The sequence below is a fragment of the Macaca fascicularis genome, chromosome 6 (assembly GCF_037993035.2).
Source record: "Macaca fascicularis isolate 582-1 chromosome 6, T2T-MFA8v1.1".
In the NCBI taxonomy this organism is placed as follows: Eukaryota; Metazoa; Chordata; class Mammalia; order Primates; family Cercopithecidae; genus Macaca; species Macaca fascicularis.
Window position 1 is genome coordinate 11,739,303 of NC_088380.1, and position 27,403 is coordinate 11,766,705.

General features: G+C 39.8%; 1 protein-coding gene across 11 annotated transcripts in view; it reads right to left on the reverse strand.

Moving 5' to 3' along the window:
• Nucleotides 1–27,403, reverse strand: part of CTNND2 (catenin delta 2) — a 931,128-nt gene that overhangs the window by 378,561 nt on the left and 525,164 nt on the right. For all 11 annotated transcript variants that reach the window (XM_065546099.2, XM_045394725.3, XM_045394719.3 and 8 more), the window contains one exon: nucleotides 10,247–10,441. In XM_065546099.2, coding sequence (XP_065402171.1) covers nucleotides 10,247–10,441 — 195 coding nt within the window. The remainder of the gene's footprint in view (nucleotides 1–10,246; nucleotides 10,442–27,403) is intronic.

Here is a 27,403-nt window from a genome sequence, read left to right on the forward strand (position 1 = left end):
AATTAACATGCTCCTGAACCAATCAATCAACAATTTAATGAAATTAAAGGGCAAATTAAAAATTTCCTTGTGATAAATGAGGATGGAAACACATCCTACCAAAACCTATGGAACACAACAAAAGCAGTTATAAGAAGGAGTTTATAGCAATAAACACCCATATCCAAAAAGAAGAATGATTTCTAATAAACAACCTAATGGTGTACGTCAAGGAACTGGAAAAACAAAAACAACCTAAACTCAAAATTGGAAGAAAGAAGAAAACAATAAAGGTAAGAACAGAAATAAACAACACAGAGACTAAACACCAATTCCAAAGATCAACAAAATGAAAAGTTTGTTTTTTCAAAAAAATACACAAATCAATAAATCTTCAGCAAGACTAAGAACAAAAGAGAGAAGACTTAATTAAATAAAATCAGAGGCAAAAAAGAGACAAAACCGTAAGAGATGATTGGGAACAATTACATGCCAACAGATTTGATAACAGAAGAAACAGATAAATGCCTAGACACATACAACCTACCTGGATTAAATTAGGAAGACAGAGAAAATCTCAATAGACCAATAATTAGTGATAAAATCGAATGAGTAATAAAAAGTCTCCTATCAAAAAAAAAAAAAGCCCAGGATTTTGCTGCTGATTTCTACCAAATGTCTAAAGAACTAATACCAATTCTCCTCAAACTAGTCCACAAAATTAAAGAAGGAACACTTCCAAATTCACTTTACTAGGCCAGCAAAACTGGACAAGAACACAACAACAAAAGAAAGCTATAGGCCCACATCCCCGATGAACAATAGATATCAAAATTCTCAACAAGATACTAGAAATGCAACAGCGCATTAAAAAGATCATTCACTATGATCAAATAGGATTCATCCCATGGATGGAAGAATGATTTAACACATGGAAATAAATAAATGTGATATATCACATTAATAGAATCAAGGATGAAAACCATATAATCATTTCAATAGATTCTGCAAAGAATTTGGTAAAATTCAACATCCCTGCATGATAAAACAAAAAAACTCCCAACAAATTAGGTATAGGAAGTATGTACCACAACACAATAAAAGCCGTACATGACAAACCCACAACTCCACAGCTAATATCATACTGAACAAAAGGAAAGCTAATAGCTTTTACTCTAAGGTCGGGAACAAGACAAGGATGCCCACTTTCACCACTTCTATTCAACACAGTACTGGACGTCCTAGTCAGAGTGATTAGGCAAGAAACAAAAACAAAAGCATTCAAACTCTAAAGGAGAAAGTCAAATTGTCTCTGTTTGCAGATGGCATGATCACATAAATGGGCAGCCCTAAAGACTCCACACATAAAACGAAGCCTGTTAGAATTAATAAGTGAATTCAATAATATGGCAGGACACCAAATCAACACGCGAAAATCTGTAGCACTTCTATACACTATCTGTACAGAAATGTACTAGCTGAAAAATCAAGAAAATAATTTTATGTATAATATTAATAGCTACAAAAAATTAGATAGGTAGAAATAAACTTAACTAAGGAGATAAAAGGTCTTTACACTGAAAACTATCAATCTTCAATTAAAGAAATAGAAGAAGACACAAATAAATGAAAATATATCTCATGCTCATGGGTTATGATATTTAATATTGTTAAAATGGCCATACTACCCAAAGTGATCTACAGATTTACTACAATCCCTACCAAAATACCAAAGATATTCTTCATAGAAATAGAAAACCTATACTAAGATTTGTATGAAAACAAAACAACAAAAAAAGGCTCTTAATAGCCAAAGCAATCTTGAGTAAACAGAACAAAACTGAAGGCATCACACTATGTCACTTCAAAATATATGACAAAGCTAGAGTAACCAAAACAGCACAGCACTAGCAGAAAAACAGACACTAGACTAATGGAACAGACTAGAGAGTTCAGAAATAAATTCATGCACCTACAGCCAACTTATTTTCAACAAAGGTACCAAGAACTTACATTGGGGAAAAGATGATCTTTTCAATAGACAGTGTTGAGAAAATTGATATCCACATGCAGAGGAATGAGACTAGACCCCTAATTCTCAGCATATACAAAAATCGTCTCAAAATGGGTTAAAGACTTAAATGTAAAACCAGAAACTTTGAAACAACTAGAAGAAAACATAGGTAAAATGCTTCACAACATTGGGCTAGGCAAGAATTTTTAAAATAAGACCTCAAATGCACAAGTAATATTAATATTAATAAGCAAGCTATTAATATTAATAGACTGAGGAGACAATCTATAGAATGGGAAACGATATTTAAAAATGATACATCTGACAGGTGGTGAACATCCAGAATGTATCAGAAACTGCAACAACTCAATAGCAAAACAAAACAAAACAAAAACCCTAAATAACCTGATTTTAAAATGTGCAAAAGACCTTACTTAACATTTCTCAACACAAGACATACAAATGACCAACAGGTATATAAAAAAAGGCTAAACATAACTAGTTATCAGGGGAATGTGAATCAAAACCACAAAAACTACCTCACTCCAGTTAGAATGGCTACTGTCAAAAAGAAAAAGAAAAGTGTTGGCAAGGATGTGGAGAAAAGGGTACACTTATATACTGCTCATGGCATTATAAACTAGTTCAGCCACTATGGAAAACAGTATGTTGGTTCCTCAAAAAATTAAAAATAGAGTTACCATGTGATCCAGCAATCTCACTCCTAGGTATATACCCAAAGAAAATTAGATCAGCATGTTAAAGAGATACCTGCACACTCACATGTTTATTGTAGCACTATTTACAATAACCAAGATATGGAATCAAACTAAGTGTCCAACAGTGGGTGAATGGATAAATAAAATGTAACACATCTACCAAACAGAATGCTATTCAGCCATTTAAGAAAAATGAAATCCTGTCATTTGTGATAAGATGGACGGGCCTGGAGGACATCATGCTAAGTAAACTAATCCAGGCACAGAAAGAGAAATACCACATCATCTCACTCAAACATGGAATCTAAAAAAGAAGCTGATATCATAGAAGCAGAGAATAGAATAGTGGTTACCAGAGACTGGGGAGGGGAGGAGGATGAACAGAGGAGAGAATGGCCAATGGGTACAAAGTTACGATGAGACAGGAAAAGTGAATTCTGGTGCTTCTATTGCATAGTAGGGTGACTACAGTTAACAGTAAAATATTGCGTATTACAAAATAGCTAGAGGGGAGGCTTTTGAATGTTCTCACCACAAAGACACGACAAACACGTGAGGTGATGGATACACACACTGCCCTGACTGGATCCTCAGTATACAGCATACATATGTATCAAAATATCCAATTGTATCCCATGAACATGTACATGTGTCATTACAATGTGTCAATTAAAAAATTAAATGAGTAATTTTTAAAATTTGAGAGCTTTTTCTATTATAATTTTAACTGATAGAGCATGTCTGGTGTTGAGGGCAGAATCTGCTAATATGTAATTATGGTTCCATAGTGCTGTGTCTTCTGGTAATGTCTTAATTATTCTTAAGTTTCAGCTTTTGGTATTATATTATATGAAGCCCCATTCAATGTGCAGTTGAAATCTAATACTTGGCTTCTATTCTTTTCAACATTGCTATGCTTAATGACATAATTCCACGTATGAGGTGACACATCTTCCAGTAATTGGGGTGCATCATCCAGGTCAAGGCCAGCTTTGCAATTTTCAGTATGTGTATCCCTAGTTGACGTGACATTAATAAACATGGTTTCATGATCTATCTGTACAAAGGGACGACAGTTACGATATTTTTGAATTTTACCAATAAACTGTTCTCCCAACAAACGCTCTGTCTTCCTTCAACTAAACAATTAGACTTCTTATTTACACCTTTTTAAGTGAATCCACACAGGTAAGCATCTGAAATTTCTCTTTCGTTCTAAGATGACATTTATCGTTGGGTTGATTTAAAATTTCTGACCAGGACCTTAACTTTTTAACCTAAAAAAGGTGAAAATTTTAACTAATAGGTTATGGAGTATCTTATTCGACTTGCTCCAATAGGGAGCACTTGATTTAAAAATTTTAAGTAACAGCAGTTAATAAGTAATAAACTACTGATAATTCACATATTTGTGAACTCAAATAATTTTAATTAAAATATTTTTGACACTAAGACTATTATTTATATCACAATGAATAACAGTAATATGATATTATGAACATGCAGGTCCTATGTAATCCCTCTATCACTTCATTAGACACTGGGCTCTTCTTGCAGAGGATTCAGTTTTTTTTTAAAGACTATTTTCTCCACTTGTGTAACTATTTTCACCACATTCTTTTTTCCTTTTATGTTGCAGTACTTGTCATGTTCATGAAGATATTTAGCAGGTTTGCTCCTTGCAACATATCTATGATAATTCTTTCTTTATTACAAGCTGACACATACATCACAGAAAGCTTGTTTTCAACACTCACTTCAAATAGCATTTATCCAAAAGAAAATCCATCTGACTATCATCACAGCAGATGCTGGCCATTTTCACTGGTTTATAAAAATGCGTTTAAGGGGTTGTCAGAGTCAAGTGTTTGTGTTGATCAAATAACTCCTAATTTGACAGTCATTCATATGTTTGAGTTTGAAATAAAAATTCATGTTATTTATTTCTGCTTAATAGACTTTACCACAAGCAAATTCATGAGGCCCACACATTCCTTGTTTCACTGTACTCCTTATTTTATAAGCTCTGGTTTTAACAAGCCTCATCTCAGATGAAATGTATATTTTATCTAAATAGACACCTTAGTTAAACTTGTGCCTCTTTACATTTTCATCATGCAGGACATAAATGCCCAAATATTGGGGGGATGGTCATGTAAAAGTAAGTCTGTCATTTCTGCTGCAGTTCACACAATTCTGCTTCTTCAACTAGGGAAAGGACACTGGTGGCCTTCCTCTCTATTATATTACCCCCTCCCCCTGTGAATGGTCCTGCAAGAAAGATGTGGCTGTCATGTCTGGTGATGGGTACTCTCCGGGAGCTCTGTGAACCAGGGACCACTCTGTGGCACAAAGTGACCCTTTCACCTTTTCCTAGGCTGCCAGATCTCTGGAGCCACCACGCTGGCTCTGTCTCCCTCTTGGAGTCCTCCGGCATGTGGGCCCTGCTGTACTTTCTATCTGCCTCCCTGTTCAAAGCACTTTATATCTGCCTCCCTATTCCAAGCCTGGGACCAGGGATGCAGGCAGTGCTGTTCCCAGAGCCCACATCCTTCTGCTGGACCTAGGTGAGGGACAAAGGTCTTTGGCTCTTATCTTGCAATGGCTGGCAGAGTTAGGTCTGGGGCGGGAGGATGGGGACCCCCTTTAGACCATGTTCTCTAACACAGCCTTGGGTGATGGCATGCCTGTTCAGCTTCATGAAATCCTATTTATTTCCTGTGTCAATAGTGAAATTTGTTTCTGTCACCATCCACAAGCCCGGAGTACAGGAGAGGTGTGGAGTAGGACTTGGGCACCCTGCTCCTTGAACATTACATAGATGTTCCTATATTCATGCTTAGGAGGTCTCTAACATTATGGGCAGGTAGCTCTTTGGGTTAGGAAAGCCTGGAGGACCTGTTTGACTATGAAAAGGTAGACGGTAATCCTCATCTGAGCTGGTACCCAAGATTTAAATTAGTCTTCATAATAAAGTAACAGGCATGGATGGATTACTTGTGACAGCTAAGAAGAAAGGAGAGATGAAGAAGGAAGGTCTAGAGGAGAGATGGGAAAAGATGGCGGTAGGTGAAATCTTAGGGGAAAAGCTAATTAAGAAATCCCCTTTGGTGGGAAAGTTAAGGGATCTAACATGTCTTATCTTCAATGTCTGAAGTTTTTTTCTGGTCTTCTCTGTGCAGTCATCTCCCTGCCTCTCTCTCAGCCCTAGAATGGTCTCTTACTCAGGATAACCTTAGTGGTGTTTTGAGTAAGGAAAGCCCAGGGGTGAGGTCAGCATGGGGCAGAGCAGGGCAGAAAAAGTAGATTGGCCACCAGAGCCAGAGTCACGCCCATGAACCTGAGCTGGTAGAGAGGACAGCTGTAGCACTGAATGAGTGATCACACTCATACTTTCCCTTGGTGTGATTCCATTCACATCCATACCTTTCTATGACCCGACTTGCTACCCATAAAAGAGAGGAAGGCCACTTTAGCGGGGACATGAGCAGAAGAGTGAGGGGCAACTCAATCTCTCATTTCAATGTCTTCGGGTTTTTTTGAAATATGCACGTAGCCTGTATATTACCTTCCAATATTGGTTAATTTTTCAGATGTTTATGTCTTTATCTGAAACAAAATTGAACATGCTTAAGGACAAGGAGTAGATTTTAAACCTCTTTGAATCTGCCAGTATATCTAGCACACAGAGTATCTTCAACAGATATTATTTAACAGGATATAGAAGACCATTAAGCTCCACAGATGAAAATAAATGTCTGTCTATTTTGTTTTTAAATGATGATTTTTACAAATGCAGTCAACGAAGCCCCGGATCTAGGGTAAGACTGCCTAAGTATGAATGTTTGTTTATTTATTTATTTATTTATTTAGATGGAGTTTTGCTTTTGTTGCCCAGGCTGGAGTGCAGTGACGTGATCTTGGCTCACTGCAACCTCCACCTCCTGGCTTCAAGCGATTCTCCTGCCTCAGCATCCCGAGTAGCTGGGATTACCGGTGCCTGCCATCATGCCTGGCTAATTTTTGTATTTTTAGTAGAGATGGGGTTTCACCATGTTGGCCAAGCTGGTCTCAAACTCCTGACCTCAAGTGATCCACCCGCCTTGGCCTCCTAAAGTGCTGGGATGACAAGTGGGAGCTACTGCACCTGGCCTATTGTTTATTTTTAATAGAGATGGGGTCTGACTATGTTGCCCAGTCTGGTCTTGAACTCCTAGGCTCAAGCAATTCTCTCATCTAGGCCTCCCAAAGTGTTCAAATGATAGGTGTGAGCCACCATGCCCAGCCTCTATGAAGGTTTAAAGGCTGGTTCCACACAACCTGTGTGACCTTGGCATATCACTCAACATCTCTGCCTTGGTTTTCTGATCCAAAAAGCAAGCATTGAGTATCGTAACAGCATCTCCTTCCAAGGACTGTTCTGGGGGTTGGTAAAATACCCAAAGCATTTGACACACTCCTTGGAAGCAGTTACAAGCTACATGTGTCCCCACCAAAGGGGATTTCTCAGTTAGCTTCTCCTTTTAGGCTCCACCTACCACCATCTTTTTCCATCTCTCCTCCAGCCCTTTCTTCTTCATCTTGCCATTGTTTGTCCAGCCTCCCATGCTTGTTTCTATGACACCATCTAATAATTCCCTAATTGTTGAGGCATGTCTACTTTTCTTCATTCCCAAGTGTTGACCCCTGGAAGGGAAGCAACTGGCCTTCGATCTTCCTGCCCCACTTCTCTTGCAGTATCATCTGGAAATGCTTTATGAATTGTGCTGAAAGACCTCCAGCTGGTGGTCTATTCTTAAGGGCAGAAAGATAAGACCAGTTGCTCCAGTCCCCTCAGCCACCCATCTGAGCTAAGAGCCAGAGGCCATGAACATTTTAAGTCTGGTAGGCCTCATAAGAACCCGTCCTCTTCTTTGAAGGAATTAGGGTATCTGCTTTAGGCCTGCAAGTCTCTTAGAGGTCTGTACCAGTGGTCTCCAGGGTAGGGGTATGTACAACACAGATGACCCCCACAAAGATTCTTGGAAGCAAACTTATAATGTTTGTTTACGGCTACTGGATAACTATATTTAATCTTTACTTCTTTGTAATCTCCATTTTTATGGGTGTTATACTAGACAGAATTTAATATACATGATGTCTTTAATATCTAAATAAAGAGACATATACACATATTAAAGGCATTGTCTCATACATTCAGGTTGTGATACAGTTTCTGTGGCTGTGAAAATGTGAAGACATGAAATTATATGAATCAGGTATAGACACAGGGGTAACCTTGTTGGATGCAGGGAAGAGAGAGTTTGTGGCCTTATGCTTAGGAGCTGGAGAGAGGTAGCTTCTCCTCCTCCACTTGTGGTCCTAAGAGGTCATCCAGGCACTTCTGGAAATTTCCATTGTATTATGTCAATCAGCATGTTTTCTCAAAATTGCCTTAAGCTCAAAGGTGCAGGCTGGGTTGGGGTCTTGGACATCTGAATGTCACAATCGTAGCACGTCTCTGCCACAGCTATTACCAGGAAAAGCCCCCAGCAAATGGGTTTCACCTTTGAAGCAGTTAGATGGTACTACTGCCTTCCTCATAGGCGGTAGGAAAAAAACACTTCTTCATTCTGGATAGCTCTCCATTGATGGCTTGGAGCAGGGGACAGCAAATTTTTCCTGTCAAGGGCCAGATAGTAAATATTCTTGGTTTTGCCAACCATATGGTCTCTGTCACGGGCACTTCACTCTGCCCCTGCAGGGCCCAAGCCACCATGGATGATAAATAAATGAATGGGTATGGCTGCATCCCAATAACTTTATTGATGGATACTGAAGTTTGAACTTCATATAATTTTAACATATTACAGAACATTAATCATCTTTTGATTTCCCTCCCCAACCATTTAAAAATGCAATCATCATTCTTAGCTCATGGGCACTACTAAAACAGATGGTGACCTACAACTGGTCCATGGGTCATCGTTCGTTGACGCTGACTCAGAGAAAACACTATCACACTAGAATTTTTTTTTTTTAAGTGTGGATATCTTCCCTGTGTTTAATGTGATATAGACGAATGAAGGTTTCTTTTTTCCTTTTTCTTATGTAGCTAATTTTTCATTAAGTTCCTGGAAGTTTATTAATAAGGGATAATTCTAAGAGCATATGAATATGGAACAGAGAATCAACATAATCTCTTTTGTTGTCAGTTTTTATTCAAATTAGATATTGAATGTCACTGTGGTTATCTTCTTCTTTTATAAGATGTGCATAAAAATAAAATTACCTTACTTAATAACATGCAAAACTAAATGCTAAAGTAACCCACCTCCAGGCAGGAGTGGATCTAACAGGCTGAAGGTGAAAAAAAATCTGACAGAAGAATAAATGGGCATTCTTTTCCATGAAAACCAAGGGATGTATTATTAATATGGGGTGGCATTTATGATGTCAAAAATAAATAAAGAGTATTTTGTGCCTTTCTCCCTATGATTCAGTGAAATACTGTAATGTAAATATCAATAATCAACTATAAAAGCAGCTTGGCTCGCCTTGATTTCAAAGCATGTAATTTAGCATCATAATGCAGTTTAAGAAAATTGCCATGCTCTACTTAGCGGTCACTAGAAATTCCAATAGTCTGAGGATGTAGAGATCTGTGTGCCAGGTTCCGAAGCAGAGAGCCAGCTCTGCTAGCCTCAGTCTCTGCTGGCGCTCAGACATATCATTAGGAAAGAAGGAGAGAGCTGTACTGTCTGCAGACCAGCAACACAGTCATTCCAGTTTACTTAGCAATGTGCAGCTTGATAATAAATGCAATTCTCAACCTGTTTTTAATTACATCGATTTTAGAGTTAAGATAAGTGTTCTCTAGCAATCTAATTATGACATTTGACAGATTATGTTGCCAATGGCTCCAGATACTGGAAAACACTTGCGTTTTGTCATGTGACCTGTGGCTGTATTCAATTGAAAATATATATTTAATCTAGGAGAGCTATATAATTGATTGAACCATTTGCAATTGCCAACATCCAACCTTCACACAATAATTCTGTGATTCAATCTATTAGTATGTATGAAATAAATTGTCTGCCTTTCAAAATATGCTACATGTTTAGCAAATATGTTTTTGTTCCAAGCTTGTCAAATAGGTAGACAATATCATGAAAAAAAACTCTTACCATCATCAAGCATATGTCTTTCACGTCCTACGAATGACTATGTCCTCGGGGTACTTATATTCATTATATAAGTGAATAATGATCTGATAAACATTAGTATTGCTTCTTTCAATTTTTCTCTTTGACAAAATGAGCTTACAATCGCCACTTGCCTCCTTTCATTCAGATTATAACAAGGTAGCCTCAATTAAAGTCATACTCTGTTTCCACCATTATCATTACAGACATTGACAGAAGCAGGTCACAGTGCTTGTGGGGCCAGTGGACACACAGACACACACCTTTCATTTGGGAGTGTTACTGAAGCTCCCATGCAGAGCCCACCCCCTGTGGACAGGCCACCCAGTGGGGTCCTGATTACACACCTGTGCTCGTGCGGTAGGTGCCGGTGTGTGCTGGCGGCAGAGGGTCCCCCTGGCTCTGGCTGAGACTCCTCATAGGGGGCTTCTGATAGACGCGGTCTTCGTAGATGGGATCTATGTGGTGTTCCGGGGACTGCAGGGCCCGCAGCTCCGGGCCCAGGTGCCCATGCTGGCTGCTATATGAGGCTCGAGACCCAGCTGAAATAAATTAACAGAGAGGCATCAAGGTTCAGGCAACCTCCACACAGAACTTGATTAATCAAAGACATATTCAAATTTTTTGGACAAAATTGTTGAAATTCTCAGGAAATCAAATGAATAACATGAAATGGCAGCAATACGTCAATCTAATCAGCTTATCGGCATCACCCAGCTGCCTGGCTTCGCGACCAAACATGATCTCACTCTAAAAATGATGTTTCTGAGATAAACCCACATGGAACAAGACCGGTGAAATGTTATTTTTCTCAAAACCTAATGAATGTAGCTAGGTTCTTCACTAAAGGAATCAGGTAGATAGTCAATCCTAAAAATCTCTTATTAGCCCATAGTCCTTGCAGCTTAAATCGTACAATAGAAATCATTTTAAACGATGAGCTACAATGGCAAAGCCATCTTGATGTTGTTCCTAAAAAATGAACTAGAATTTATTCCCATCAGCAGTATTTCCCTGGGAAAAGGATAAACCAAAATGTTTGAACTTACAACAGCTTAAATCTCCGAGAGAAGCAGATATTAAAGAAAAAGGTTACAAAGTTATATTTTCCTTTACTCTGACCCTCTTCAGTTGAAGCATTTACATTTAGCCTGCCTCTCTCTGAAAAAGTTAGGAATGATTGCCACTAACTGGTTTAATGTATAAATTGCGGCTACACATCACTTTGTAGTATTTATAAATCCTTATTTGTGTCACTTCATTGCATGGTATGGGAAGAGGTGCTGATGTGAGGCAATGCTATGGACCAGAGAACCATGAGAAGGTCTTGGAAGAAAGGAAGCCTCTGTACATCAGGAAATAAGACTTTAGGGTGGGCGAAGAGGCTGGCTTGACAGACAGGAAAGAGGACGCTGACTGAGCGCCAATATTTTATCTGAGGTACAGTCAGAACCACTGGAGCAGAAACATCAGGGGAATCATTTGCATTGGGGCAATAAGATGGCCTTGGGGCATCAAGGGGAAGTGGCGTCTTCCATGCTGAATACAGAACACAGACAGGAACCAAAGGAGACAACGGCTGATTTTGGGAATGAGCCTTCAGCTACATCCTACAACTAATCCCCACATGGAGCACTGGGATTTAACCGGCAACTGTCTTTCAGCAGCCCTAGTTCAGCCTCTCCATTCTGGATTAACATGTCAGGGTGCTGGGATTCCTCGATCTTGGCCATATCTCCACAGCTCTCCTTCCATTTTGCCTTCCTCAGGGAGCACTTCGAAGCCAAAGTCTTCAAATGCTCGATGTTAGGTCTGTTTCGGCAGGAACATATAAACTCAAAATTGTAATATTCTTGTCTAGAATATTTGAGAAAAAAAGCCATTGTAGTTTTTTAAATTGCCAATAGAAAAATGTTTTACTGGTATATTTAACACGGGCTACTTTAAGTACACAGAAAACAGCGTTTCTGAATAATTGGAGAAGTGGTGAGAACCCTGTGAATTCAGTGTTAACAAAAACCACTGAGTATTCTGAGGAGGAGAAAGGGACAGGGCAGGCAAGTTCCTTACTTTTCTCTTTGCTGGTAATTAAATTCCGATTTAGATAGCGCTCCGATGAATGATAGATTCAAAATAACTGTTTTGCATAATTAGGTTCACTGCATCTGATTTATCAAATGCCAACATCACTCTGAATATTATCTCAAGCTTATATTTTCCAGGAATATATTTAAGTACAATATACTTTGCGTTCCTGTTGGCAATTCTTATTCCTGAAGGTTTTGAAAATACTGCTAAGGATTTAAAAATGTAAAAATTAAAAAAAAACAAAAACAGTCATCACATCCAAATGCAGAGATAAATAAAAGTTATCCATCATTGGTACATTTAGAGTTGTTACTTTATCATTACTCCTTTATTCTAAGCATCAAAAAACATCCAATGATGACCAATGAGAGGATCTGCTGAACTTTTAACTGGTAACATGGTCTTAGGGTATATGTAAAAATCTTCTTATTACATGCATTTATTTGGCATTCAGAAATTTTCATGAGTGCCATTAATCAAATTGATGACCAAGGGTGCTAGGCAAGGAGGAAGAATCTTAAAGTCTATCTATGTGGATATCCATCTTTTGATGTGCTGATATTATTACAAATATAATAATCAAATTAACTATCTGAATAGGACACTATACTTTTTTACGTATTAGAGTGCTCTGAGTAAAACTATAAGCCCATAGTGTTTCCCTGTGTAAATGCTTGTGCAAAATACAGTTACATATGTAAGCATTATGCATAGTTCTGAATCAGATAAGGCATTTTAAAAAGAACATGATTTACACTTCTTTTTATCCACTGTGATCAAGTTTCGATTGCTCAAGGGTGGGCACAGTTATTGGCAAGAGAGACACAGAGAACTAGGGGAAAAAAAGAGCCAAGGAAACAAAGGTTAAAGATGTCACTGCTGGAATTCATGTGTTCTACCACCCGTGTTCAAGAAAGAACATGTTAGATGCATACGAACAAGGCCTACTTTATTTGGGGCCATTTCAAGGAAAAAATTCTCACACAATGTTTTCTGGGAATCTGCTACAAAATGTCATTAGATGGTGTATATATTTGCTGATTCAACTAAAATGTCCTTTTGTTTAGTAGCAATTTTCTTTCATCATTATGGTCTACTTGAAAGTGAATCGCAAGCATCACACTGGACTCAAAACGTCATTCATGGGAATTTACGTCTTTGCCAGGGACTGGAACTCTGTTATTATCACAAGAAAAAATGCTGGAGAAAATTCAACTTTGTCTAAAATGTTACAGATGTCAAGGCCAGATGTTCTTGCCCATTATGCTGGTGGAGAACAATCCTGGGAACCTGGCCTTGACCAAGACCCTGCAAGATGGCAAAGTGCAACCAAAACATGGATGAGCCAAAGAGAAAAGGGGAAGTAGAGCCACAGACCAGACCAACTGCCCTGATGGTTTCCCCTGCCATGACAGACATCATGTCATGCAATCATAATACCTGTGTCTATAAAGCATTTGATCAATTACTGCAACAATTCCTACATCATCCAGCATTGATGTCTCAATTTTATAATAGGGTTTTGCTCTTCCTATTTCTTCTCTTCACAGGACAAAATTGGGGCCTAGAGAGCTCAGGCATTGGCAGTTTTTCATATACATGCATTTCTGAAAGTGAGCCTGAAGACTTACAGCTGAAACATGGGTACTCGGCTTACAGGCTAAGGAAGATTTCATGATGCAGGAGGGCTAACGGGTATTGGAATTTCCCTACATATATTCTGTGCTGGCTGCTGCTCCTACAGGTTCAGAGAGCCCCCCCCAAAACTGGGAAGGGCTTTCAAGCTGATCTAGGACTAAGCCTGAGGCATTTGCTGTCTAAGAACTACCACATGTCCTGCCATGGCACCTCACAGCCATCTCCTCTTCCCCGCAGCAATAGGTGACCTGAATGGATGCTTACACAGCTCAGAACCTACATGATGACTGACCACTTGGCTGTGGGGTTGGTGTCGGGGCAGAGAGGAAAGGGTTCAGTCCGATGGCAGGGAGGGAGGTATGGACTCCAGGGACTCAGCGAGGTGGGCAGAAGGGACCACTGGAGAATGAAGGGGCACAAGACCTCAGACATCGCCTGCTTCTATGTTGACACATTTATTCCTTGGTTCTCATTTCCATGTACAACTACCATGAGGAATCGTGACAACATGGCTCAGCCTCAAATTCTACACGTGAAAGGTGTCCTTGGGGTGTCGGTGTTCAACAGCTTGAGGGAAACAGAAATCGTATTTAAAGTAGTAATTTTACTGCTGTTTCCGGTGTCACTTTTGCCCAAAGAACTCGAAATAAGAATATGTGAATTCTGTCCCAGATCTGTCTCTAACTAGCTGGATAAACCCAGGAAACTCACCAAACTCTTTGATCCCGTTTCCTCAAGTGTAAAAACAGTGATAATAATATAAGTGGTATTGTTGGAGGATCAGATGAGAGAGATTAAGTGTGAAAGTGCTGTGCAATTGATAAAGCAACATCAAAATAGGTGTCCTCAAGCCACTGAATCTTTGAATCAATAAATTGTCATCGTATGCAAATATATCTTTTGATTTGACAAAATAGTTGAATACCTCTTACCATAAACTATCCAAATTTCAAAAACAACTTGAAGATTTCAATTTGAAATAATCTAAGTAACAGTCATTTTTCAGATAATTTCGTGAAGCATTATTGCAAAATGTGAATGTTATAGTTTTATCTTTTCTTAAAAATATGTGTGCTTTCTAATGGATTATTTTTAAAATAATGCAGGAATGAATGAAGTTCCTAAGGAAAGAAAACACCGAAATGACCACAAAAAGGTGCCATCCTTTTTAGAAAGGAAGAGGGCATAATTAAATCTCCAAATTGAAAATAACAAACACCTGCTAATTCAGTAGGAAGCCAGTGACAGATCTCCAGGGGTTCTTGACACAGAAAATAATTAATTTAATGGGCACAGAAACTGCCCAGAAATTGCACAGCTGAAAAGGGCTACATATGGCTCACAGCCTTGTGTCTTGCCTGTTCCTGTTCCACACCATGTTTTCCTTGGGTCAACAAGGCTCTGTTTTCATTTGGCCAACAAAACAATGTATTTATTATTTTTGCAATGATTTGCAACTAAATTTCCATGTACTAGATTTTACATCTATCATTTATAAGTACTAGTTAATCCCTATGGATGTATATATTCATTCAACACATTCCCCAAGTGCCCGGGAACCTCCAGGAGTTGAGGATGTCCTAGTGCTCAAGACAGACAAGGTCCCTGGCTTTGAAAATAAGTTATTACATGCAGGAGGATGGAGGTAAAGGTGTTGAAGAAAAATGAGTTAGGGCAGTGAGAAGAGAGACAAAGTGTCAGGAGGTTGTGGTGCTTGGATGGGGGATCATGAAAGTTCTTTCTGAGCATCTGACATTTTAGCAGAGAGCTGCAGACAGTAAGAGAATGAGCCTCACTAGAGAAAGAGCTGTATGGTTCTCAGGCAGAGGGAACCAGCAGCAGACACGAAGCGTCCCTCCAGGATTTCAGAATATACAGAGAAGTGATTTTATGTACTGAAACAATATTGACTTTAAAAGAAACACCAGTAAGTATACGAAATTTTTATGAGTACATACTACAATTGCTTGTACGAACAAAATGATTTTTTTAACTCAAAATTTCAAAATTTTGAAATTTCATGGCAAACACATTTTTATCAGAAGGATTTGCAGCATTCAATGGGAGATCACACAACCTTGGGAGAACTGCATAGCTGAAAATTCAGCTCCAATTACTTGGGTTTTTTTTTTTTTTTTTTTTTTTGGCATTTCAATTTTCATTCCTTAGAATAGGATTAATTCTCAAATCTTAGTTTATTCCTCAAAGAATCATCTAGAAAACTTGCTGAAGATGCTGACTTCTGAATACAACCCCCAAGAGATTCCGATTAGGTCAGCCACGTGGGGATGCATCAATGTACATTTTAATGGGCACCCCCAAGCCTCCTGGTTCTAATGCAGGGATCACACCATCAGCCATCCTGTCCCAAATAAAGGAGAAAAAGAGGAGATGGGCATATTTATTTTCAAAAAATAAGCATCTAATGTGTTACACCTTCCATTTATCATTTGTTGCTTTATTCAAACAATTCCACTTAATACAGGTGATGCCAATTACTTTACGACATTAATAAAACAGGTCCATGCTGTTTTTTTTTAATTGGAATTCATATTATTTTATTTATATACTCTATCATTTGTGACTCTCTAATTTAATGCAAATTCACCTGCCTTTACAAAGAAATATATTTTTGCATGTTTTCATTTTGCAGTATCAATATAGTTTATAAGGACATACTGCTATTTAACTGGTCTCTTCAAATTTAGCACTCAGTTTCAAATGCTCATTTGCAAAGAGATGGAGGGAGAAAAAGAAGAATCTAAACGACATAGTATTCACATGGCCAGAGCGAGCAGGCTTAATGTGCTTGTGAACAGTTCTTTCATTATGAGATAAAGTGCTGTTGTACGGAAAAAAAAAGTAAATTTCTGATGATATGAAGAGAAGTCCAAAACAAAATTGAGGTTTTAAAAATTGTGTAATCAGTTAATGCGTTGCTAATTATTAATGAAACTACAACTTTGAAGGGCAAAAGGGAACTTCTATAGAGAAGGGTGGGACCTGGACTAGACGCCAGTTTTTCCCTTGGAAATCTACACTGCTGTTGTTCCTTTGTGGACACCCTGATTTTAGGGGTATGGCCCATGATGACAGGTCAGCATCGCTAGGCAACATGGCTTTGCAGGTAGTGTAGTCAGCCTGTACTCTCTGATAGTTGATGGCTTTGAAATAGCTCTTTTCTGGACTTTGAACCTCTTAAAATGTTTGGCTTGATACCTGTTACCATAAAACTTCAGGGGGAAAAAGTGGTATCAGCATATAAACACTTTGAGATATACAAAAATTAACTTAACTTTGGTTAACATTATCTCAGAAATGTGTACTAGGTAAATTGTTGAGAGGTGTGCAAATATTACATCTTAGATCTGAGGAATACCTCATCATGATAAAACTTATCTCAGAGAAGGCACATCAAGAAAGGTGTGCCTCAAAGGCTACTTCAGGAGTATCCATGAGGAACTGGGCACATTCACATTCTTCCTTCTGAACTCTATTTACTGAGACTGACTTATTTTATTCTTGATTTTTGCTTTTGACCCAAAACTCCAAAATCTCCTTCCTACTCCTATGTTAATTCAAAAATTAAACCTGCTATTTCAAGGACCCCAAAATATTTCCCTATGTATTCTGAATCAAGCCTATCAACTGAATTTCATTTGCAAATGATCACTAATTTGTTGTAATTCATTTGACATCTTATATCATGTTGTTATCAATGTAAAGATATAAGGACACATTTCTCATATAGGTTAAGAGCCGTATTTCAGACTTAGGTTTGGAAGGAGCATTATTAATTCACATGATTTCGAAGATAAAATTGCACTGAAACAAATAATTTCAGTGTAACAGGCCATCCGATAATATAAAATGATCCTATTATAAATCTGTTTTCGGAAAGAAAAAAATTCTCCATCATATTTCATAAATGCTAGATTTTCTTATATTGTACTAACTTAGTACAGCTTTGCTGCTATCACTAATAGCTTGAATACTATGCAGTCTCTGGCAGCGTACAAAACACAGAATTTGTTCCTGTGACTTTCCTGATGAGGTTTTCCAATACAATTTATTGTCATGATTAAACCTCATCACACCTTTTACAAAATGAACACTATCAACTGTTGGGACTCAAATCCTTTCCAGCAAAAATAATTTAACAGCCAAAATCACTGCCCAGGACATCATGGTAAGCATGTCCATGTGATCTCATCCCTATAAAAGTATATGCCCTTTGTTCCTGAACTTTCTTTTTAACCACAAGCATTTATTCCCAAACGGTTAGGGAAACAGGCTTCTTTTGTTCAGCTCTTTTTGCGACAGGCAGGCATCTGGAACATAATGATAGTGGTAATGGAGTATAATGAGTAATGTGACGTCCTGTATCAAGCTTTGCGTTTTTACTTTCAGTGGACGGTTGTTCTTCCTCTCTAGTGACATGGATGGAGTGTAACACCCCACCCCTCATGCACGGCTCCAACTTAATGAAGAACCAGTAGGAACCTATGGCTAAGCTGGTATTGGTAATAGTGAAACATACGAAGTACATAGGGATGGTTTGACACGTGTAACCAATATCTGTTTTGGGTTTCCTATCTCACGGGAAATACGAAGTAGCACCAAATTTACCAGCCATGTATTTTGGTGTTTTTCAAAATGCCACATGCATATCAATGCCCTAATTGGAATGCAGGTTCTAGCTCAATGGGTTTGAGGAAGGGCCTGAGGTTCTTCATTTCCAGCAAGTTCTCAGGCAATGCTGGCGCTGCTGGTCCACGGACCACCCTTTGAGAAGCTAGGACATATTTGTCTAGCTATGAATACATACCTGGTCACTAGGAGTCCCGGAGACAGACCATCAATGCCATGGTCTCACCTGCCTCAGTGCTAGGATTATGAGTGTGATCCACTGTGCCCAGCACCCCTGCTTTGTTAGGCAAACACAAGTGGCCTCAAGAAAGGCACAGGTCAAGAGTATAGCTAGACACTATCAATGCAGGTGCTCATGAGCCTGGGCTCTGCAAGCACAAGCTGTGCTGGCCATGACAACTGTGACCATCTATCAGCTGCTGCAGAGCAACTGATCTTAGCTACAGTTGGCCAGGCCCCACACCAGGGGGACTTCAAAGGCCTTAATGAGCAGGATAGCTGGGGCAAGAGTCACTTCTAGTGGGGAAAGAGCATCTTTCCATTTTCAGAGTGGACTTTTTTTAAAGACAGTACATTGTTGTCCCTTGTTCCTGTACTTTCTTTTTAACCACAAGCATTTATTCCCAAACTGTTAGGAAAACAGGCTTCTCACTACGTTGTCCAAGTTGGTCTCAAACTCCTGAGCTCAAGTGATCCTCACACTTCAGTCTCTCCCGTAGCTGGGACTACAGGGGACTGACCACTATGTCTGGGTCAGGGTGGATTTTTTAGACATGGGTGGGCTGGAACATTTTTGCTATGATTATGGTGTTTCTTGGGTGATTCTGGAGAGGCAAGTATCTAGGTTCCCTGCATTGCCACAATACACACATATGTAAGGATAGCGCAGGGCCTCTCAACGCTGAAAGAACATGCATGGCATTTGTCTGGGAGACTTTTTAAAGAGGAGCAATGCTGTGGGTGCACTCCAGACCAGGACCTCAGGGGAGGGGCCCAGGGAATGGAACAGCTCAAACATTCTCCAGGTGTCTCCAAGAAGCATCCAAGCTCTGGATGGCTAGGGGTCAAACTAGTAGATGTGGGGCTAGATGGCTCCATCTTGAGGAGCATGTGTCAAGGTTTGGTCCTCAACAGACCCTTTAAGGCTGGAGCTTCAGAATATCCCCAGAAATATCAATTCCTGAAAGTGAGGGAAGGAAGGAACTTCTTCTTAGATGAGGTTTTAGTGTCGGAAGTTTGCAGGTATCTTTAAAAGTAGAGGCTGCTTTTTGCCCCTAGCACGCTACACCTAGGGGCACGATCCTAGCATGCCTCCTGCTGGGAAGTCCCTGGGAGGTCACAGGCTGTGGCCAGGCATAGATGGCAGGACATTTCCTGCCTCTGCCTTTTCCCTTTCCTTCTGCAGGTCTCTGGGCTGGATCAAGCGTGATGTCTGAGGAGGGTGGGGTCAGTGCTGTGACAACCATGTGTGTCTTGTGAACTCTTGCTATAAAGAACTACTGTAGCCATACCCTTCGAGTGAGAGACAGTCCTGACTGAAGATACGGAAAAGACCCCTAGAAAGAGTCTACCCAGGCACCCTAAACCCTTCTCAGCTGAGACCAGGTAGAATAGGAAATTATGGAGTGATCAAAATTTGGAATTTGCAGTATCTTTGTACAGAAGAGCAACATGATTTGACTTCAGACTTAGAAGTCTTTTGACATAAGCATGTAAAGAAATTTAATCTGTGAAGGTTAATTTTTACCTGAGAGAAGCCTTGTATTTAAGATTTGTTTCAAACTACTTCTCGTCCCTGGGAGTAGCTTCTGGTAGTTAATGGGAGGAGTGGACCCAGAGTCTTCATCACCACAAACTTCTGATTGTCCTGATGAACTACAGATGCAGGGCAATCTATGCCTTGGTACTTTATTAACGAGTCACTTACCAGAGTTTTAATGGCCATATTCACAGATATTCTTCCTTACCAGTGAGTGGCATTTTATTTCTCAACAGCTGTGTCTCAATACCCCATCAGTGCAATTTTCCAACAGTGCATCTGGAGTCTGGCTTCCAGACCTCATTATTATGGATCATGATGAATATTTCCATGGAAAAAATCCAGAACAAGGTGCTCCCAATCTACTTTTGTTGTTGTTGTTGTTACATCAAGATGCAAAGCAGGCCAGACCTGTGGGCTGAAGCTTCAGGGAGCCCAGAAGTCTCCATTCTGCTTTCCATAGTGCTGACTGCTGTGGGAACTAAGCTAACTGTTCATTTCTGATTATGTGGCTTCTGCCCATCAACGGGGTACAGATGAACTTTTCAAGTATGAACAAGAATAAGCTTAACAGGCAAGAATAGGATTAAACATGCAGTAATCTTTGTAAATGGGTTCAAATATTTTGAAAAACATGTAAACTAAGATGTTTTACATCTCAACACCCTAAACAGAGGCCTTTTTCCTCAGATTGTGTAAGATAAGTCATAGGTAGGCTGCACAAATTCCCTTTAAACAATCAGACATTTAGCTTCTAAAATGCAAATTTAAAATGTACTCTCCCCATATCATTTTTCTACTGCTTTGTATCTTTCACCAACACTCACAGAGTGACCTCTGTCATAACTCCAGAAGAAAAAGACACCCTAACTCTCAGCATAATTTAAAGGGAGGAAATGACAAACAGCCTCACAGATCAGTAATTCTCTGTACTTACATTTTATAACCTCTCTATATCAATATTTTATTAATTTTTATTATTTTATTCAACATAACATTCAGCATATATAAAACGAGTTGGAGAAGAGAGGAAGTCTGTTGTGTAATAAACAGTTCTAAGGAGAACTAAAATTTTCCTTTGATTCTTTTCCTCTCAAAAGCTTTAATATGTGTGTGTGCACTTAGATTTTAAAGTTCAATTATGTATTGGGTTATGTACATATAATGATCATTTGAATAGCAGTTGTATTCATTAAAACATTAATTTTCTAATTCAATACAAAACTGATGAAACCAATCTATAGCTAAAATTCTCCCATCTCCTTTTTCAAATGTTGTCATTATCCAGAGAATATACTGTTAAACAACCAACTGGTATGGTACCCTAGTGATGTTAGTGATGCTTTCTAGTACAGAAAGTCAATTTGTTTTGACTACATACAGTAAATATTACATATCTGAGAAAAGCTTCCAAGTTGGGGGAAGGGGACTGTTTTTGGTCATGTGAATAACAACAAGCGAACTGACTACTAGGGTCTAAATGTTTGTGCTCTCCTCGGCCCCCAGTTCTTATGTTGAAAGCTAACACCCAATGTGATGGTGTTAGGAGGTGGGGCCTGTGGGAGGTGATGAGGTCATGAGGGTGGACCTGTCATGAGTGGGATTAGTGCCCTTACACCCCAGAGAGAGCCAGGTGAGGACACAGCAAGAAGGGGCCACCTATGAGCCGAAAAGTGGGCCCTCATGGGACAATGAATCTGCCACCACCTTGGTTTTGGACTTTCCAGCCTCCAGAACTACGAGAAATAAATCTCTGTTGTTTGTAAGTTACACAATTTATGATATTTTTTATAGCAACCCAAACAGACTAAGACCCTGACTCAGCCATAGAAAAAACTGTGGCATTATCTGCTTCTAACTAGCTGAGCTTAAGACCTGAATAATGAATGCCTTTGTGTGTGTGTGTGTGTGTGTGCGCATGTGTGTGTGTGTTCATATATCTGTGTGTATGTGACTGTGTGTGTGTATTTCTTATTCTAAAGAGAAATAAATACTGACTTCCCTTTTCTACATCAATTTTCTATTTTGGTCTCTCTTTTTCATGCCACTAATTCTTTCCAATTCCTCAGTAATCTTTGATAATTTATCATATTTGAGAAAGAAAAACCCAGTGACAGCTTCTTTCCACAGTATCAAGGGCAATATTTGCCACTGTGCATTCTTGAGTTAGAATTTCTGGAGGGGAAGGCAGGGCATTCAGACTGGCAGTCTTCCTTCAGAATGAGTGGTGGGGGTTGGAGGAGCAGTCCCGACTTCCTTACCACTCCATACGCCTGTACTATCTAATGTAAACCAGCATCTATAACAGAAGTCTTGAAGTTTCTTCAAGAGAACACCTCTTAGAGTAAGCACTGGCTACAGGGTCACCATTTTGGTAGGAGAGATGTTTGTCAGGGGGTGCCAACTTAGAATTGTCTTGAACACTGACTTTCAAGTAATCCCTCTATCTTCAGCCCATCTCTCCCCAGCCCCAGCCCCTCAAGCTCGGCTCTGACCCTTGGGCCTGTTCAGGGATTCACAGAAGACAGCTGACCCACCTCCAAAATCCAGACAGCTCATCCTCAAAAGACAACACTCCTATATTTTAATTGCTTGTCACTCTACTTTCTAGAAATTCTTCACTTGGCTTGCTTGTTGGCGACACTCAAACCCTGGTCTCTGTGGTTTCGTCTCTCTCTCTCTCTCTTTTTTGAGAAGGAGGCTTGCTCTGTTGCCCAGGTTGGAGTGCAATGACATGATCTCGACTCACTGCAACCTCTGCCTCCTGGGTTCAAGCAATGCTCCTGCCTCAGCCTCCTGAGTAGCTGGGATTACAGGTACGTGCCACCACACCTGGCTAATTTTTTGTATTTTAGTAGAGACAGGGTTTCACCATGTTGGTCAGGCTGGTCTCGAACTCCTGACCTCATGATCTGCCCCTCCCCCCAGCCTAAAGTGCTGGGATTACAGGTGTGAGCCACTGCGCCTAGCCTCTGTGTTTTGTCTCTTTTGTGACTTCATTCCTTATTGTATTCCTGTACTTTTATTTTTTGAGGTGTCTGGGAAATAGGGGAAACAATGAGTGGGCAGAGGATGCCATCTTGAACAATTATCTTAGATAGTTTTCATTTTTTTAGGGCACATTTTCTCAGTTAAAGCATAGTCAAAATCATATAAATATCAATAATATTAGAAAAGCTTTCACAGAATTCTATACAAAGATGCCACTTTCCTACCAAAGAACAAAAAAAGGGTCTGTTTACCGCCATTTGATTTACAAGGCTGTTATGAGGTAGGAAAAGAAGGGTAGGTATTAACTTCTGTGAAGGAAACAAAAATGAAAGACACCAGGAAGACCTTTTGGGCCACCTAGCCATCCCAACTCTTAGTTCTGGGCTTAGGCACTAACTTGCCATATGGGAGTGTTAAAATTGCACTGTTTCCACTTCAGTTTGACCTAGACATCAGTTGGATAGAAACTGGATATGAAGGTAAGCTGAATAGAGGTGTTATATCAAATGAATGTACAAAAGAAATGTTTGATTACCATTTCTGTGAGTTCCAGACCTGTAGGCCGATGAACGCTATTAGACTGGGCTTAGCATGTACAGAGGATGGAAGGTTTGCTGAAGAGGTTTCGTGTCTGCCTTCCTGGGAGGTGAGGAATTCCAGAGAGATGAGCTTGCACGAAGCCACTGAGGTATGGATTCCCTACTATAACAGGGGGTCCTAGAATTCCAGAGGGTAAGTGGCTGGCTGAATAACTGCTTTGTTGGTGGAAGCAGGAGATGGTTGGTGTGTGCAAATCAGCCTGCACTCCCCAAGTGTGTGGGGGTGTAGGATGCAAGAATGCACCATGCAGAAGGGAGACCCGTATTACATTGATTCTAAAGACAGCCGGCGCAGGCACTGGGTTCCTAATGCTTATGAGGAAGGGGCTGGAGTCCCGAGGCATGGCCAGAAGGGAAGGCAATGAGTCACTGTCATTAGGAGAGTGCCCAGTTAGGTCTAGTTCGAAAGAATCCCTGGAAGCTCCAGTTGACAGCAAATCAGCCTTAACCACCTTTATAAGGTTAAAGTTGATTGACATCACAGGTTGATCATATTCTAATTAGTAAATCTACACTGGAATTTTTTTTTTAACTTTAAGTGATGGTGGGAAAATCTAAATATCTAGCACCAGAGTGAGCAGAATGTTCATGAGAACTGCGCAATGCTTGTCCACGGCACAGGAAGATGAGCTTTCCAAAATGAATTGAAAGGAGCAGCAGGAGCCACATACCAAGTTGCATTTTGACCCCATCCCAGGAGCCCTGGCCTAAACAAACTCGCTCATTACCCTAGTAGACTTCACATTTCCTTTGAGAACCTCACTGCAGAGACTGCAAAGCTTTCATCTAGGATTAGACTCTTTTTTTTTCTTTTTTCTTCCTTATATAAAGTGTACCTGGAAGCCTTAACCAGTCAGGGAATGGGTCTGAAATCTCTAAACAGTAAAGATTCAGTATTTACAGTGCATGATCCACTCTAAATACTGAGTTTTAGGTCCATTTGAATGCGGGACAAGTTACACATGCCTTGACCAAATTCCTCTCCATATTAGGTCAATTTTGATGAAAATCATTGGTTAAGAGTCTCCATTTCATTTATTTCAATTTTACCTCAAAATAAGTTTCTGATGTTTGACTTAACTTTAATGCATATTTACAACTCGTATTTCTTTTCAAAATAGGATTAATTTAGCTATAAATCCCCAAAGTGAAAGGATTATGTTATTTTCTTTGTTAAAATGAACAAAAATTGGTACCGATGAAGTTACAGTCGCACATTCAATAGGATGTTGACAATTTTTTTTAGATATTATTATTACTTTCTTTAAAATGAGTCACTTAAATAAGCTGAAAACTTATATTGCATTTCTACATCCTTCGTGTTCTTCTCCACTGACACAAAAATATACTACCTCTAACTATGCATCACGTACATTTAAGACTACAGAGATTCTGGGGTCAAAGCAACGTAGGTTCAAATCACATCCCTGTCATTTCTAGACAAGTAACTTTGGGCAAGGGTGCTGTTTGGGCAAACATTTTAGTTTTCAAATCTGTAGAATGGGGGTAAAAATCATGTCTGCCTCATTAAGTTGCTGGAGACTACATGAGATTTCTTAAAATAATACATTCAATTCTTAATTTATAAAAAAATTTAAATTAACCAAACTTTGGGTCAGGAAAAAACAGAAAAAGTAGGTTATGTCGCTGGCTAGCCTTTTTTCTCAACCATTTATAAGTGATAATTTTTGTATTGTCCCATTTCAAAACAAACGAGAACGAGCTTTAAGAAGCAGTGGAGGACTATTTCAGTGGCTTCCAAAGTGATTTCCTGCCCATTTTTTCTTTGTAATTTCGGCCTCCACATACTTCCCAGAACAAAGTTTCTAACAAGCAAAGATGACCATGTCAGTTGTCTGCTGGACGGATAAAATGCTAAGCCCGTTACGGTGGGATGCAGCAGCCTTACCTCCCTCTGCACCTTCATGTTTCACCACTCCTACCACTCTGTGTTTGCTCAAGAAACACTCAGCCGCCGGTTATCTTCCCCTGCCTTCCTGCACCCCACACACACCCTCTCAACTCTGACTTTGTTCTGGCTACTGTTTTTTCTAGTGGCTCCTTTACAGCTTTGCTCTGGGACCACCTCATCGAGGAAGCATGCCGGGTGCACACTGAACCCCACTGCAAGATGCTCCGCTAGCATGCTCCCATAGTAACTAGCTTCTATTTCACTCTGCACTGGGTTTAAAACTGACCAGTCCTGTGTCCAGTCTGAAAGTAGGTCTCTTGAAACCAGGGGTTATGCCTCACTTATCTGCATATGTCCAACACAGACACTGACATGTTTTGGGATTCAATAAACCTGCTCTATGTCTGAAGCAAAGATGGATGACTTCTTCCTTGCACACCCAAGGTAGTATGGTAGGTATTACTTAGGTTAATACGAGTTAACTTCTATTGAGCCAGAAAATGTGCTGGTACTTTACATATGTTACATTATTTATGTAATGTATGTAATTATTTATGTAACATATGTAAAGTACATTATTTATGTAACATACGTAAAGTACAAGGCCTCTCAGACTTGGCCTTCCACTCCCACCTCACTGACCTCAAGTCACGTGTTTGCTCTTGTTCTCTCTGATTAACCCCCCTGGTCTCCTTGCTACTCAGCAAACATATCAGACACACCCCCATTTATAAGCCCTTGAATTTGCTGTTCCTTCTGCTTAGAAAACCTTCTCCCAGATAGTCATAGGGCCAGCTCACTCACCTATGTGAGGACAGATTCAAACTTACCTTCTGTATAAGTACTGTGTACTAACTAATGGCATCTCTGGAAACCCAAAAACAAACTACTGGGTACTATGCTCAGTACCTGGGTGACAGGATCAACTGTACCCCAAACCTCAGCATCATGCAATATACCCAGCTAACAAAACCAGAGAGGTACCCCCTGAATCTAAAATAAAAGTTGGAAATTATATATTAAAAAGTCACTTCCTAATTAGAACCTTCCCTGGCCATCTATCAAAAGTATTTGGATAATTTTCTGTCTTCCTCATTTGAAACAAGGCCAGGGATTTGGGCTGATACTTCATCCCTGGGATCTAAATCAGTGGCAGTACATAAAAGGTGCTTAAAGGTAATTATCGAAGGTGGCCACGTGCGGTGGCTCAGGCCTATAATCCCAGCACTTTGGGAGGCCAAAGCGAGCAGATCACTTGAGGTCAGGAGGTTGAGACTGGCCTGGCCAACATGGTGAAACCCAGTCTCTACAAAACATACAAAAATTAGCTAGGTATAGGGGCAGGCGCCTGTAATCCCACTATTGGGAGGCTGAGGCAGAAGAATTGCTTGAACCCAGGAGGTGGATGTTGCAGTGAACCAAGATCGCACCACTGCACTCCAGCCTGGGCAACGAATAGAGTGAGACTCTGTGTATGTGTGTGTGTGTGTGTGTACAGAATGATGAATTAGTGAAAGTCACTACTTATCCTTTATCTACCCTTCCTAGTCATCAGTGACAAATCTCTAAAATCACAACCCCAAAATTCCAAAAGCTGTTTTGCCATCGTGACCTAACTGTGCTCTTTCAACTAGCAAACCAAGTAGCTCCCAACTTCACAACACCTCAAATGGTATCAAGCAAACCAAATAAGGCATGGGGGTCTCGGAGTTCCAATATTCCTAATCTCTCAGAAGCATAGGGTTTGTCCCTTATACCTTACCTGGGCCACAGTGTAACCCAAGTGCAACACAAGTTATTTTTACAATGTACTTTTACAGCCCCTTCTTAGACACAATGATAGGAGCTGTTGGCTCTATTCAGCTCC